The sequence below is a fragment of the Phascolarctos cinereus genome, unplaced genomic scaffold, assembly GCF_003287225.1.
Source record: "Phascolarctos cinereus isolate Bilbo 61053 unplaced genomic scaffold, phaCin_HiC Scaffold_3;HRSCAF=262, whole genome shotgun sequence".
Lineage (NCBI taxonomy): Eukaryota > Metazoa > Chordata > Mammalia > Diprotodontia > Phascolarctidae > Phascolarctos > Phascolarctos cinereus.
Window position 1 is genome coordinate 180,816,187 of NW_027555736.1, and position 16,389 is coordinate 180,832,575.

The 16,389-nt window shown below is 38.0% G+C and overlaps 1 protein-coding gene across 4 annotated transcripts in view; it reads left to right on the forward strand.

Annotated features, from left to right (window-relative positions):
• The window catches only part of LOC144456327 (uncharacterized), a 59,739-nt gene extending 44,519 nt beyond the window's left edge, over positions 1 to 15,220 (forward strand). For 2 of the 4 annotated variants that reach the window (XR_013485397.1, XM_078151320.1), the window contains one exon: positions 14,352 to 15,220. Coding sequence is in view for 1 of the 4 variants with exons in the window: in XM_078151320.1 (XP_078007446.1) it covers positions 14,352 to 14,488 (137 nt within the window). In the remaining 3 variants the exon portion in view is untranslated. Of the gene's footprint in view, positions 1 to 1,567; positions 1,801 to 14,351 lie in introns of all 4 variants that reach the window. The other 2 variants (XR_013485395.1, XR_013485396.1) reach the window with 2 other exon arrangements.
• Positions 15,221 to 16,389: the final 1,169 nt, after the last annotated feature.

The window sequence follows — 16,389 nt, forward strand, 5'->3', positions numbered from 1 at the left end:
TTTTGTTGTGATATAATTCAAATTTAAGGTGGTAGTTTCAGCACTATCCTGCTTGTTGGTGTCCCCTTCTGTTTCCAGTATTTTACAAAACTTTCTGTATCTACTTATTTCTCTCGTGTTCACATGCTTTTAGAGCTGGAAGGGACCTGCTAAGTCATTGAATTCAACCCCTCCATTTTGCAGATCAGGAAACTGGGGCCCGAAGCAATTAAGTGACTTGCTGCGGGTGACAGAGATAGTGTTAGAGATGGAAAGATGTTTTCCTCCTTGCCTCAATTCAATCCTGGAACATGAACAATAAACACACAAATCTTCTTTTAAAAACAAACAAGGAGAAACAAAACCATTTTAAGTAAAGCAAAATGGAACAATGTGGAAATGTTTGTCTTTTGTACAGGAGAGGCTGAGTAGCCGTGGGAGTGGCAATACCCCTAGAGCACCATTCCTGCTTCTAGCCCAGTTCTTCATAATCTAGGGAAGCCAGTCCTTTGTAGATTGGGGCTGGTCATCCCTACCAATTGCCACACAGAGGATAGACAAGTCAGCCTAGATGAAGTAGCAAGGGACCCTGAGGGAGACACCCGAAGGTGTTAGCATATGCTAGGCAAGTCTAACCACTGCTATCCCTTTGATCATCATCTGTCTTCAGATCCTGAAGATCTGATAATCCAGGGGGACAGCCTAGAATCCTAAACTCAGGAGCCTTAAGAACAGCATTGCACTCCACCCTTGCCATCCCCACCTCCTGCCTCCAACCATCGCACTAGCTTCCAGATCAACTCCCCCAGCCATCACTGAGAGGAGAAAAATAATTGCAAAGAGGGGGTCCACCTTCCTCTTAGCCAGCAGCAGTAACTACTGACCAACACCCTCTAAGAGGCAAGTAGGCATAGAAGCCCTTGGAGTGACAGAACCCTAGAGTCTAGACCATCATTCCTGCTTTCAGCCCAGCTCTCCAAGTCATCATCTAGGGAAGCAATTAACTGCTGAGAGGGAGCCAGACACACCCGCTATCTGCCAATTAATGAAGTGTCACACAAGGGCAGGCATTAGTCAGACTAGCTGATGCAGCAGGGCACCCTGGAGGAGAAATGGGAGGCAGTATATTCCAGACAGGTCCAACTGCTACCACCACCTTGACAGCTATCTCTCCTCAGCTCTTTATGGGAATAGCCCAGACCCTGAAACCAAGAGTCCCAGAATAGCTACACTAAACAATGACATGAAAGAAGCATTTGTATCTGTTTTGCTGTTGAACCCTAATGACCAATGGGATGTTTCCATCCAGCTGAAACCTTCCATATGTGTTGTCATCTCCTTTCAGTTGTGAGCTCCTTGAGAGCAGAAGTGATGTTACTTTTCCACTTGCATCCCCACATTTAGCACAGTGCCTTGTATATACAGTTAAATATGTAATAAAGTCCTTATTCATTCATTCATTTTGTAGAAGGTATCATAAGGTTATAGTTGCCAGAAAAAAATTCAGTTAATAGCACCTAAAAAGGATAAAGTAAGAGTTTAAAGAATAGTCTTTCATTAACGTAATGATGACATCTTCCTTTTGCAGGAATGGAGAAATGATCCTACCTTGGCCATTTTATTTAAACAACTTGCTTCCAGGTGACTTTGTTAGACTTCTCCGCAGTTTTGACTTAGTTTCATTCACCTGTACATTGAGGAAGCATTACTGCAAAGGGGACTAACATTATGTGACAGCCATTTATGTTTGTGCTGGAAGCCCTGAGTCTCATTGTGGCTTTTTCCTGAAATGTCATACATCATGTCTAGTCCAAAGATCAGGTAACTTCTTTACCATGACCCTCTGTGTTTCCTGTCGCCATGAGGTTTAAAAACTGATATGGAAGCAGGGCTGGGGCATTTTGTAGCATGGTGCATGCAGGTCAGAGAAGAGACTGAACCCTTGTGATATGCCCATTAGGCAGTGTCATGTCTTAAGTTATCTGAGAATTAAAAGGAACATCTCTGTTGGCGGCATAGTCACACATGTGAGAGGTTATGCTCCTTTCGGTTCACTGATCAATTTTATTTACCAAAAGCATGCCACAAAGCACTGCTTCTAAGTACATTTTCAGGTCCTAGTTAAATACAAAGAGATTCATCACCAGTAGTCAGTCCACTTGGTGATGAATTCTATAGCCATGGCAAACCATGAAAGAAAGAAAAATACAAAATGGCCCTCCATCCCACCAGGCAAGGCTTTTCTTCTATGTCTACAAAATGGTGAATAAAGAGACAGCAGATGCTAAGAGCCAAACTATTTTTAGGTAATTCACAAATCAATCAATCGTTCAACTGAACAAAACATCTTTAGCCCAATTTTTCTTCCTTCAATAAGCCAGTCTAGACCACAAGCATCTTTGGTTTGATCTTTTATAACAAGAAGTTTATCAGTTTGCTGTTTGAACTTAATACCATAGTACATACTACAGATATTTAGAGTCTGAAATAATATTACTAGAAACTTAGAAGTTAAAGCCACACAAGTACAACAGTGCCTCAATTTTGAATGTACACTCGAAATGATTTAGTTAATCAATCAATAAGAATTTTTGGGTTGTCAGCTTTGGATTCATCCCTTTCCTCTGTGCCCTGGGGGATATAGAAGTCTAAAATATGGCCCCTGATATCAAGGAACTTACAATTTAGTCAGCCTCAGACAAGAGTAATGCAACTGGAAAAATGAGCAAATAGTGAAAGATGGTATACAATTAAGTAGTTGGCACGTAGCAGGTGTTTAACAAGTGCTTGTGGATGGATTGATTGATAAACGTTCCATTTTGTGACACAGATTATAAATACTTTGGCAGTACAGGGAAAGGGAGGAATTATCATTAAAGGTTGGTGTAGACAAGAAAGGCCTTATGATGAAAGTAAGATGAAGATAAGCTGGGCCTTGAGGCAGAGGCAGAATTTTGACAGTTGGAGAGAAAAAGAGCAGGGCATGAGGATGGTCTAGTTAGGAAACAGTGAAGATTTCAGCCCAAGTAGAGTAGGTGCAGAGTCAAGTTGCTGAAGGTATTAAAAGGCAGACAACCGCCCTAAGTAGGGAAGGCAATGGAGCCCATTGTGAGAATGCTTTCACATTTGTTACCTTGTTTGTCCTTACATATGACCCCGTGAAGGAGGTTTAGGGACTTCATCTCTCCCTTTTATAGCTGGAGAAAGGAAGGTGCCACAAGACTGTATCATTTTACCCCCAAGTATACAAGGAATCAGTTGAATCAAGCAAAAGGCTTATCCCTATAGGCCTGTTCCAGACAGACTAAACCACTTTTCATGTTGTGGATCATATTGCATCCATAGCAGCCAGTACATATTTAAATACATTTAAATGACCAAATGAATGAACAAAAAGGCATTTCTTAAATGCTTTACTATATACCAAGTATCATGATTAAGTGCTAGGGATGCAAATACAACAACAAAGACAGTCCCTCCTCTAGGAACTTATGTTGTATCATGTGTTCCATACAACTTCGATGCTTGATTTTATCCCTTCCTCTGGCTTGTTTGGACTATTCACAGTTGAATCAGTCTCATTCCCAGTATCCTCCCCACCCACCTCCAAACATACAATGAGTAATTCTTTTTTTTTTTTTGCAGTTTTTTTTTCTTTTTAGGCATTTGTGGTTAAGTGACTTGCCCAGGGTTACACAGCTACTAAGTGTCAAGTGTTTGGTCTGAGACTGGATTTGAGCTCAGGTCCTTCTGACTTCAGGGCCAGTGCTCTATCCATTGCACCACCTACCTGCCCCTACAATGAGTGATTTTTAAGAAGGGGCAGTACAGATGCAGGAGCCAGTAGAAAATTAAGGCAGGCAGAATTAGAAAAAGAAACACAATTCCTTCTTTCCTATTGCCTCAGATTTCTCTTCACTTGCTCCTCTTGTCTCTGCCCTTCTTATACTTTCAGAGTTTCAAGCAATTTTAATAAATCCAATTAAATTTCAGAGTGGGGAGGAAGCAGCAAGAAAAACTCGAAGTCATTCTTAAGGCAATATTGCTGTTACCGTATACAATGTTCTCTTGGTTCTGCTGGCTTCACTCTTCATCAAATAAAGGACTTACGAAGAGAGACACTATCTGCATGCAGAGAAAGAACTGGTAAATAGAATGCTTTCCTGGACTTAAATTTCACCATGGATGACATCATAAGAAATAAATTCCAATGATGTAGTTCCTTACTATGGTTTGAAAGGACTCGGAAATTCCTTTGTTCTACATTGCCTGACTATACCATAAAATGATTTCTCTTAAGAGCTTAGATAGCTTTAATAATGAGGAAAAATCCTTACAGCATACTCTGGTCAATTAGTATTTATTCACCTGAGGAGAATTTGAGCTCATTAGCAACTGACCCATTATTCATTCTTACATGAGCCAAGCTTATTACACATTATTCCTTTCTACTTACATCATATGCTAGCCAAACAGGGCTTCCAATTTTTTCTCACACCAATCTTCCATTTCTGTGCCTTTGTGCTGGCTGACCCTCATGCTTAGAATGCATTTTCTCCTCATCCTTTTCTATTAGAATTCCTAGTTTCCTTCAAGGCTCAACTCAGGTATCTTCTTCTATATGGAGTCTTTCCTGTCTTATAACACAAATTTTAAAGTGTTATGTAAATGTCTGATATTGTAATATACAACGGCTATTTCCCACAAGGGTTAACTAGCAGCAGACCCATTTTTCAGACTCTGGGACTTGTGGTCAAGATCTGGGTATTTACATATCCTAATTCTCCAAGGCTGTGCAAGATAGGACTAGGTTAGCCACAATGTTCCACTGCACTGTTTCCTGCTACAATAACCTTTAAGTCCTGGGGTTATTTCCTTAATAATCTAAAATATAAATGTATTTCACCTTGCGGTCCAAATTTTTTCTCCCATCAGACATAAGAATAGGAGACAAAAGGAAAATAACTTATTTTTATGAAAATGTTTCCAAAACTAGTTTTTTGAAACATCCATAATCCTAAATTATGTATACCTACACATTATAATACAGTGTATTTGGTCAATTTCTATCTTTGTGGGTAAGATGCTTCAATTTATACTAGTGGTTTTCAGGCTTTTTTTGTGATAGAGCCTTTCTTCATTTAACAAAACAAAACAAAACAATCTCAGTAGTATTTAGCAGTAGAATCTTAAAAGTTTTTTTTTAATGCTACTCATGATATTAAAAAAAGAGTTAAAAGTCTGTATTTTAAGAACTATTTTACTCCTACAACATAAAAACAATTTATTGAATGGGACATGATTATTAGTTATGGAATTTAATCATTGTAGAAGTGAGAATGGGCTCAAAGCCTTTTGCTTTGACTAACTATCGCTACATATGAAAGGCCCAGAATGTGGCTAGGACTCTAGGATAGTCCTTGATCTTTCCCTTTGGATTTTCATTGAGCTCTGCTAATTTTCCCTTCCCATTTATCTACAGAAGAGAGGATAAGCATCTTGAAGTTGAGAAACTGAGGTTCTTCAGAAGGCTAGAGTGTTTTGATTGTTGACAGATGAATAGTCTTTACCCAGAAGAAGAAGGATATAGCCTGATTTTCAGAGATTTATATTGGTAGTCTTTTGGAGAGCTTACTCACAACAGATTGCCCACAAAGAATCAGTACCAAAAAAAAAAAAAGACAGTCTTATGATTGAGGATATTGACTGGTTATTTAGGAGCTGGGTATCTTGGGCAAAGACTCTCCTTTTGGGGATGTATAATGGGGACTGGTTCATGAGCAGAATGCATCAGAGAGGCTGAGGAGCCTGCTTCTGGGAGAGTTGTAATATTATATAACAGGAATACCTTTGAAAGACTCGGGCACATTTTCTCACTAGTTATGGTCCTGTGGTTAGGAGAGACTTATTTTGATTGGCTACAGAACCAAAAATCTTCATAAAAGCTTTGTTCCCCCTCTTCAGCTTTGCTGTCACAATATGTCATTGATTGACTTAAGATACCAAGTGAGAAACAAAACAATCAGAGGCAGCAGCTAGGAGCTCAGGAGATAGCTGGGTGATGCAGTGGATAGAATGCTAGGCCTAGAGTCAGCAAGACCTGAGTTCAAATATGGCCTCAGACATTTACTACCTGTGTGTCTTTGAACAAATCTTTGCCTCAATTTCCTCAACTGAAAAGTGGGTTAATAATAACATCTACCTCCTAGAGTTGTTGTGAGGATCAAATTAGATAATGTCTGTAAAGCATTTAGCACAGTGCCTGACACATAGTAGGTTTGATATAAATCTTAGGTAGGTACTATAAGGGAACTAGAAGGGGCCTTGAGGCCATCTTCCCTCTAAGGGAGGGGAAGACCCTTTTTTGTTTTTTGATTAAAGGGGCCATCCGTTGACTCATGTCTAAAAGAGGCCTGTTCACTAAATGGATGTTGCCTCACTCAAAGTGAGAACTTCAAAAGACCTTAGCTTAAAAGGGCCAAGGTCTCCCACTGCATCCTGGGCCATCTCCAGTCACCTGATCCGTATCTGGCCATTGGACCCAGATGGCTCTGGAGGAGAGAGTGAGGCTAGTGACTTTGCCCAGCCCCCCCTCAAATCAAAGTCAATTGCAAGTCATATCATCATTTCCCTGATGTCACAGTTCTCTGTGAGAACAAAGGACAAATCACAACCCTCTGAGGACATATGGCCCCAAGAAATGAGCCTTAGTTCTTGGCCTCTGCTTTAGTTTTAGTTTTTCTCCCCCATTCTAAGTAAAGAGAGTAGACTGATCTTATTGATCTTATGAGTTTTAAAACATTAGGAAATCACCTTGGTATCCTGGTATTCCAGATTCCAGATTTGTAGTCAGTACAACATCAATGCCCCAAGGAGCTAGGAGTGACTTTTAGGATTCAATTCAGTGGTAACTGAGACAAGAACTCATCAGCCAGTGATGCTGCCTTTGGATATGAACTTGGTGGGACTAGAGTTATATGGGAATTGAGCTAAGTTTGAGGCAATTCCTCTATAAAGACTGCAGTAGTAATGGGGAAAGTACACTCCTCGTGTGTTAGGGAAAATTTGTATCTTGTTTTTGTTATATCTCCAAAGTAAATATCTCTTTGGTGGGGGAGGGGGTAGAGGGAAGAATTTAGAATTGAAATTAAAAAAGTTTTAAAATAAAATAAAAGCTAGTTGATGATGTGATTAAATAAACCTGGAGTGTTAGTCATTGGCACTTAATAGTGAAAGAAATATAGTCAGTGAAGGGTGGGGTTGAGCCGGTAGCAATGGAGAAGAGATACTTCAGACCCCTTAGGGCATGCTAGAACTGTGAAGGGCTGATAGAACTCAGGCTCTAGGAGAGTATAAGAACATCCTTAAAGGCACAAAGTCTCTTAGCTACGACTCTGAAGGGCTTAAACCAGGCTCTGTCGCAAGGGAAAAAAACCTAGATCTTTCCTCAGGAAAGGCTTTCACAGAGTAATGGCTAAGGCACTTGCTTTTCTAAGGAAACTACTTCAAAAGTTTCTGGCTTTGAACTAATAGAGCATGTCAAAGCCCAATCTTCTCCTGAGGAAGAAGTGCCTCTATAGCCAAGGATTTCAGCTGATGCCAAAAGCTGGAAACAGAAAAACTTTACAACAATGAGCCCAATAGGGTTGGGACTGGCAGTTCCTGCTGGAGACAATGCATTCAGATGAGTAGTGTCCAGTGGGACAGTTTCCCCTCTAGGCTATATGATAGGAGTGCAGAATCCTGAAGAAACCACATGCTTATGGGAGACCACCAGGATGCAGGTCTTGCAGAAACATCGTGATGACTTCATCAGAAGACCTCAATGACATCAGGGGCTTGAGTTTCCCACCTCCTCCACCATGATCCTTGGCCACATGTGTACTCTTTGATATATGTACCCTTGCCATACATATTCTCTATAAACGTGACTTTCTCTGTGTGTCCACTTTATCCTCTGATAATATGTATGGTTTGTTTTTTTGTTTTTTTTTTAATTAAAAAATTTTTTTTTTGGTGAGGCAATTGGGTTTAAGTGACTTGCCCAGAGTCACACAGCTAGTGAGTGTTATGTGCCTGAGGCCGGATTTGAACTCAGGTCCTCCTGACTCCAGGGCCACCTAGCTGCCCTGATAATATGTATGTTTTGAGGGCAGTGAGACCCAGGTTTGTTGGAGAAATACTTTATTGTTTCTTTTCTTACCATGCTATATCATTAAAAGATTTTACTTTGAACTAATTATGCATGGTGACTGACCATTAAAGATCAAAATGTTGGTTGAAACCTTGAACTGTGTTGTTTTGCTTTGTTTTGTGTTTTTGCATTCAAACTACCTTGAACCTGGGGTAGCTTTCTCTGGGGACCGATTCTGCGAATTGTGGGGAGCTTCAAGAGCAACATAAACAAATGATTTTTTAAGTTACAACTGAATTGTAAAGTTATTCTCAAAAATTGAGGCGGAAATAACTTTACCAAACTGTTTTATGAGACACCTATAATTCTAATATGTAAACCAGGGAAGGATAAAGTAGGAATGAGCTATGGACCAATATTATTGATGAATATGGGATTTGGTAAGATGCTAGCTACTGAACAAATCTAATGACTCTACCAATGGAGGGAACATCTTTAAAAGCAATCTTGGCTCATCAGAGATGACCTTACATGTTATCCCACATAGAAGACTAAGAAAAGAAAGTTCTCACCTCCAAAGTTCTTGGCACTGTAAAATAGCCTGACACTGCGAATATTTAGATCTCTCTCTCTCTCTGTGTCTCTCTCTCCTATATAGAATTTCTTGGTGATTGAATGACATTTGGCAACATACCTTACTATCTACTTTGGTACTACATTCCATGTACCCTTGCATCTTTCCATCTTACTTGAAGCTGAAAATCCCCTTATATGCCGTCTCTCATTATTAAGTTCCTTGAGAGCAGGGAGCTTCTTGATTTTCTATTTGTATCTCCAGTACTTAGCACCATCCTTTCCACACAATAAGTTCTTTTTACATGCTTTTTCATTCATTCGTTCAAAGAAGAAGAGATATAAGAAGTCCCTTCCCCCTGCTTTTTTGCAGAGATAGGGGATTTTAGGTATGAGACATTTTTGTGTTGTTTTAGTTGATTTCTTCTTCCTTATTATTTTTTCTTCTTAGTCTTTATTTTTATTCTTTTCTTCTTATTCTTTATTGCTCTCTGGTACAGCAATGAGGGATTGGCACATAGGGAAATGTAGATGATATAAAAATAAAAGATCTTAACAGTGATTTACTTTTGGGGGGGGGGAAACAAAACTGACCTGGGTGGTACTTAAATAAAGAAACAGTTTAACAGCTAAAATTCGTTGCTGATTATTTAAATTTCCAAGCTGCAGCCTGTATATGGAAGCCCTCAACTTTCATAATGCTTTGTTGCTATTTATTCATCTTCCCTTACCAAGGGAAAATGCCTACTTACGTGTCAAAGTCACTTAAATTACAACTACGAACTGAAAAGACAAACTTGAAGAAATTGAAGTGAGCAGTTTCAGTTCACACATCAGGAAAAGAATTGACAAAAAGAATCCTATGAATTATTATTTAATTAAATATTAGCTTCTAGTTAAAAAAAACTGACCCAGTCAAATAACATTTCTTTTCAAATTACATTTTAACTACATATTGAATTGTAGAATAGTGCAAAGAGGGCTGGATTGGAAGGTAGAGGACCTTGCTTCTGTTTTGTACTACGGGCAGGTCGCTTCCCGCCTTGGGCCTCAGTTTCCTCATTTGTAATATGAAAAGGATGGGATTTAAGTGTTTCTAAGGCCACTTCCAACTCTTAGTCTATCATCCATAAACCTGTCACAACCTCTCACTGCCTCATTTCCCTGCAGTGTCTCAGTGTTTAGATGTTCATTGCCTTGAATCGAAAACACATAGAAAGGCCACTGAAATATGTCTTGATTGATTGACAGACTGTACAGTGTAACAGAAGACAAATGTTGAACTTGGAGTCAAAAGACCTGGGTTTTGATCCTGGATCTCTTCCATCTATATTAGCTGCTTTCTACTTATAGGTTGCCTAACATAGGGACATTCACTCAACCATTCTATCAAGGTTTCTTCACCTATTGAGTATAATGATACTTTTACTATCTATATCACAGGGTTGTTGGAAGGATCAAATAAGATGATGCATGTAAAAGGACTTTGTAAACTATTAGTCAAAGCATTAGCAAAATATAAAAGAACAAGTCATGACCTCTTTGGGCTTCTGATTCCTCATGTGAAGATAAAGAAGTTGGACTAAGTGACCTCTAAGCTCCCTTCCTACTCTAAATCTATGGCCCTGATTTACTTAATTTTATCAGTGAAAGAATAATAAAAGGTAAACTATCCTAATAAATGTTTCTGGAATAGAGGGAAAGAGAGAAATTAAAATTGGAATGATAGACATGGATAATTTTTCAAACAATGAAAACGTCAGTGCAAGAGCATAATAAATCTATCCTGAAATTAGGCAGACAAATGGTTTTTAAGCATGGTCTAATTTGTAACTTTAACTGTAAACTCCTTTCCTTTGAGCTCTTGGCCACCTGATTTGGACTGGGTTATGAGCCCAAGTTGCATATAGCCAAGCTGTGTTGATTCAAAATATGTGGAACTACTGCACGCACACACACACACACACACACACACACACACAATTTCATTTGCTGGAACATACCAATGACAATTTTATCATCTCATTGCAATTTCTTCTGAAAAATAGCTAAATAGCATATCTTAAAAGCTTTGACTCATTTTTGTTAGCTAAACATGCCGTCACTGAGCATCTAACGTGTGCAGATCACAGTTCTTGGTACCATTGGAGTACATAAAGCCAGCAGCCGTTGTTTCCCTGGAGGAGTTTAGGATCTAACTCTTGCCGTATTTTGTCTTGATTGTCCCATTCCAATCTGATGCACAGGCTCCTTTTCCTAGAAACTATTTTACCTTTGTTTTTGTTTTTGAAGCAGAGGGATTTATCTGCCCTGGTTTGTTTGGGCTATTGAAGTCACTGATCTTATCTCCCCTGGGTCTGTTTGCTTCTGAACCCCAGGCATCAAAGAGAAATGGAACTGCTGATTTCTCAGTGGATTCCTCAGCCTTGAGCACTCTAGATCAGACCACCCAGGCAATCATTTGTTTCCTCAAGCTGGTTGTTATAGACGGGCATCTAACAACTGTTTGGGGCCAAAGCTTAAAGTTGGTGGGATCACAGGGATACAGTCATAATCTAAAGACAAGTTTTCCAGGTGCTTCCTTGGTTGTTGATGCTTATAAAAATGATGCACATACCAAGCAAATTCTTTTTTTTTTTCATTGCAGAAAATGGGAATAACTTTCCTACAAGCTAGTTATTATAGATTTATCTAAATTAAATCTGATTCCATTTAAATTTTTCCTTGAAGATTTTTATTGTGTTTGTGGACCTTTCTATTTTGTTGTGCTCAGAGCTATTTGCTTTTTTCTTCAAGATATTAATTTAAACATTAAAGTTCATATTATCCCCTATCCCATCCCTTGCAGAACCCCACTCTCCCAATTTAATGCTATATCCATTACTAAGTGTTACTTATTATTTATAGTCCATCAGTCAATTTGAGTATGGTCTTAAATGGGTGACAAAATCTTACTGATGTCTCTATTTGTTTTTCTTTGTTTCCAATTGAAGTCCACTTTTTGGGGAGTTGGGGAGGGGAGGGATTGGTGAGGTGATGGATGGAAGCACTGGTGGAAGGTATTTTTATTTGCTTAATGTAAAGTTCTACTACTTGGAATGAGATTATCTTCCCTGGAGAGACAATATCATCTCATAGAAAGAATGGATATGACCTCTCTGTGCTTCTGTTTCTGTCTACCAAATGGGCATACTAGCATTGTCCTTACCTTATCTTGCAGGGGAGGTTCTGTGAGCAAAATGATTTAAAGGATGTAAAAATCCTTAGGGCTCTCTGAAAGAAATGCTTTCTATGTAACACCTTCTGGGGATGTCCAATACCCATGCCACTACCCAACTTGTTTTTGTTGTTAAGTCAATTAGTCATATCCAACTCCCCCATTTGGGGTTTCTTGGCAAAGATACTGCAGCAGTTTGTCATTTCCTTCTCCAGCTCATTTTTATAAATGAGGAAACTGAGGCAAATTGGCTTAAGTTACTTACCCAGGGTCACCTAGTTAGTAAGTTTCTGAGGCCAGATTTGAACTCAGGTCCTCCTGACTTCAGGGCTGACACTCTATCCACTGCACCCCCTATCTGCCCCTCCACTACCCCACACTGCTAGTGATACAAAACCAGAATCAAATTTATACCAGGAAGTCCTCCAATGATGCCTCATCTTAGCATAAAAGTTACCTTGGTCTCTCAAAGATAATACCAATGAAACACTAAGCTCTGGGAGATTTTATCGTTCTTGAAAGCCTTTGAGCCGTGGCCCTGCCTACTATGTCTACCTTGGGAGACCATCCTATCTAATCAAGAAAAGGCTTCTTACTTGGAGGTGGGCTGTATTATGGTTAATTCTCTGACCATGACAACTCATAAGACAAAGAAAAACATGAACTGGTCCATGATCACAGGATGCACCATTCTGCTTTTGCAATGATGGTGGCTGAGTGGTTCAAAGAGATTAAGGACAGTGTTTTAGAGTATAAACATTAACTTAGCTGTTAGTTCTTTAAATATAGGATCCATACAAGGTCACTATACAAAGTGACCAATGAGAAGATGTATTTTTGGAGGAGCTGGATTATATCACTATTGACATTCTCTGTAAATGGAATGGAAAAAAAAGGAAGTTTGTGCTAAGAAAATGATATAGTACCTTTTATCCTTGGAGATACAAATAACGATGTTTCAGTCAGTCAACAAGCATTTGTTAAACACCTCCTTTGTCAAATAAAGTCGGGAAGCATTTAGTAAATATCTACTATGTGCCAAGCACTGGGTTAAGTGAAGGAGATACAAAAAAGGGCCAAAATAGTCTCTGCCTCTGTTTTCAAGGAGCTTGCAATCTAGTGGACCAGGCACTGTGCTAAGTGTTGGGGATATAAAGAAAGGGAAAAAAAATGTGTCCTGCTCTCACACAGCTCACATTCTAATGTGAGAGATGGCATATAAACAACTGTATACATACAGGATATACATAGTTTTAAAGAGAGGTAATCTTACTTAGTAGCTGTGTGACCCTAGGCATGTCACTTAAGCTTTGTTTGCCTTAATGTACAGGAGAAGGAAATGGTAAGCCACTCCAGTATCTTTGCCAAGAAAACCCCATGGACATTATTGGTGTGACATGGTCTACGGGGGTCACGAAGAGTCAGACACAATTAAATAACAGAACAACAATCTCAGAGGGAAGGTACAATTTGAGATGAAATTTGAAGGAAAATGGGGATTTTGTCTTATATGTCCAAAGACACATTTCATGAAACATTTGTGTATTTCAAATCGTAGTAATCATAAGCGCCAAAAACAAAATAAAACAAAACTACTGTGAAAATGAATGCAGCTTACATATCTTCTTCTGTTGCAGATGATGAGGAAGAAAATTCTATTAAAAACTTGATAAGGTTCTCCAGAATAAATCAATGTATATATTTTAATATTCAGTGATGTCAATGTAAAGGATGGTGAAAAATATTTTGCAAAACTTGATTTGAGCGTAAAAAAGAGAGTCCAAAAATATGCTTGCTATGCAAAAGGTCCACATCTATGTATCACAAATACGTTCTTTGAGAAAAGTGTTGGAGGTTTCTGGTGCATGAGGGTTGGGTGAGTGTAGCTTCTACTAGTGTTTTGTTGGGATAGAGCCCTCAAAAGGTGAAGTAGAAACATACATCCTGAAAGTAGTTGAAAAAAAGTGATTTCTTTTCAAAACATTTTTAACACCACCTGATACTTGTGTTTATTAAGCAGCTAGGTGGTAGAGAGTGCTGAACCTGGAGTCAGGAAAATCTGAGATAAAATCCTATGTTAGACATTTACTAGCTGTATAATCCTGGGTTAAGTCAATTAACTACTGTCTCAGTTTCCTTATCTGTAAAATGGGGATAATAACAGCATTTAACCTCCCAGAGTTGTTGTGAGAATTAAGTGAGATAATATTTATAAAAGTTTGTAAATTTTGAAGTTCTATGTAAATGTGAATTACTATTATCATTATCATTATCATCATCATCATCATCATCATCATCATCATCATCATCATTAATTACCCAGCATGGTGTTAAATCAGGCTTATCCAGAAGTGTGCTTATGTAAAATTGCCTTTAGCTGGCAAATTGCAGTTCAGAAAGGAACTATATATTGTTTTTGTTAAAATCCTACATATTCTTCTTTTCTAGATGACTATACTGAAGTGCCAACTGAAGCCCAGGAAACGGAAATTAATTGTTCAAGAAAATACACGAAGGTTGAACTTGACTTGACATCAAATGGCAAGATAATATTATGTCGTTATCCTATAGGTATTTCCCCATGAGTATATAAAGCCTAGCATTTGACCAGATCCTATCTATAACCAAGAAGAAACACAAGATCCAGTGCAAAATGCCAAATTAGAAAGAAAAGGTAAAGCTGCTGAGCAAGAGTTCGTGAGAAAACAGCTTAGCCCTCATGGACTTTATCATCAATAGTTGAGACTCATATTGTTGTTTCTTGTCATTAAAGATAAAATATCATCTTTTGTTCATTTTACCACTTGAAGAAATGAAGTAGAAAATATTTGCCAGTGTTATACAGGAAACATTTAACAAAGTATTTTTCAATATTAAAAAAAAAAAGATGGAGAGTTGGGTAATGATGAACATAATAGCATAAAAATAAAGCATGAAGCATAAAATAACTTCATAAACATGAAATTGATTATTATAATAATGTATCAAAATATAGAATAAATCCACAAAATTAGCAAAATTTCTTTTTATGTTTTTTATTTATTTTGTTAAATCTTTCCTAATTACATTAAAATTATTTTAACATTTTTAAAAAATTTGAGTCCTGCTTATGGAAGTAGTTGTTGATAAATCAAAATAAATTAATAAAAAAAAAGAGTGGAGAAAAGGCAAAAAAAAAATTGAGTCATGAATTCTCTCCCTTCCTCTCACTCCTTCCTCACCTCTTGAGAAGGCAAGCAATGTGATATTGATTATGCATATTAAGTTATGCAAAACAGATTTCCATATTAACTATGTTGCAAAAGAAAACATACACAAAAAAAACAAGAAAAATAAAGAAAGTTTTGAAAGTAAGCTTTGATCTGAATTCACACTCCATCAATTCTTTCTGTGGAGTTGATAGTGTTTTTCATCACAAGTCTTTTAGGATTGCCTTGGATCATTGATTGCATTGCTGAGAATAGCTAAGTCATTCACAGTTGATCATCATTACAATATTACAGTGTTCTCCTGGTTCTTCTCACTTCACTTTGTATCAGTTGATAAAGACTTCCTAGATTTTGTGGCATTTAAAAAGGTTCAAGAGACATAATTTCTGGGTAATTTAATAATTTTATTAATAATGCCAGCATTTTGTTAAAAAGATGGTCATTTGGCTGTCTCTTTCATAGTCCAAAGATAATCATGATTGTGGGCTCATGGCTTATACACTCTTTTAGAAGGGCATGTTCTCCAAGGTGTCAATCAACTCTGATTGGCTAACAATTAATGAGAAAATGCATATTACAATGAGAGCTGGACCTGAACTCTGATTTATTTCTAAGTTAGTCTTAGCCTTGCGCAATCTATTAAAAAATTTTATCCCCACCGAAACCTGAGTAGAACACAATAGCTGCCCCACTTGGGGAGGGGGTCTATATAGAGGGGAAGGTTAGCTCATCTTCAGAGACTGGGGTCTTGAAATGAGGGTAAAGGATAAAAGGGGAAATTGAATTTCCAAATCATTGATTATTAATAATCATTTCTTTCTGTTTTCTTGAAACCACCCAACTTTTCATTCTCTTTCTTTCTTTCCTTGTTTCTTTCTTTCTTTCTTTCTTTCTTTCTTTCTTTCTTTCTTTCTTTCTTTCTTTCTTTCTTTCTTTCTTTCTTTCTTTCTTTCTTTCTTTCTTTCTTTCTTTCTTTCTTTCTTTCTTTCTTTCTAGCAATTGGGTTTAAGTGACTTGCCCAGAGTCACAAAGTTAGTGAATGTTATGTGTTTGAAGCCGGATTTGAACTCTTCTGACTCCTGAGCTGGTGCTCTATCCACTGCACAACCTAGCTACCCCCAACTTATCATTTCTAACAGTACAGTAGTATTCTATCATAATCATTTATGACTTGTTCAGCTAATAGCCAATTGATGAGCAGCCCTCAATTTCTAATTCTTTGCCACAACAAAAAGAGCTGCTATAAATATTTTTGAATAAATATGTTCTTAGCCCTT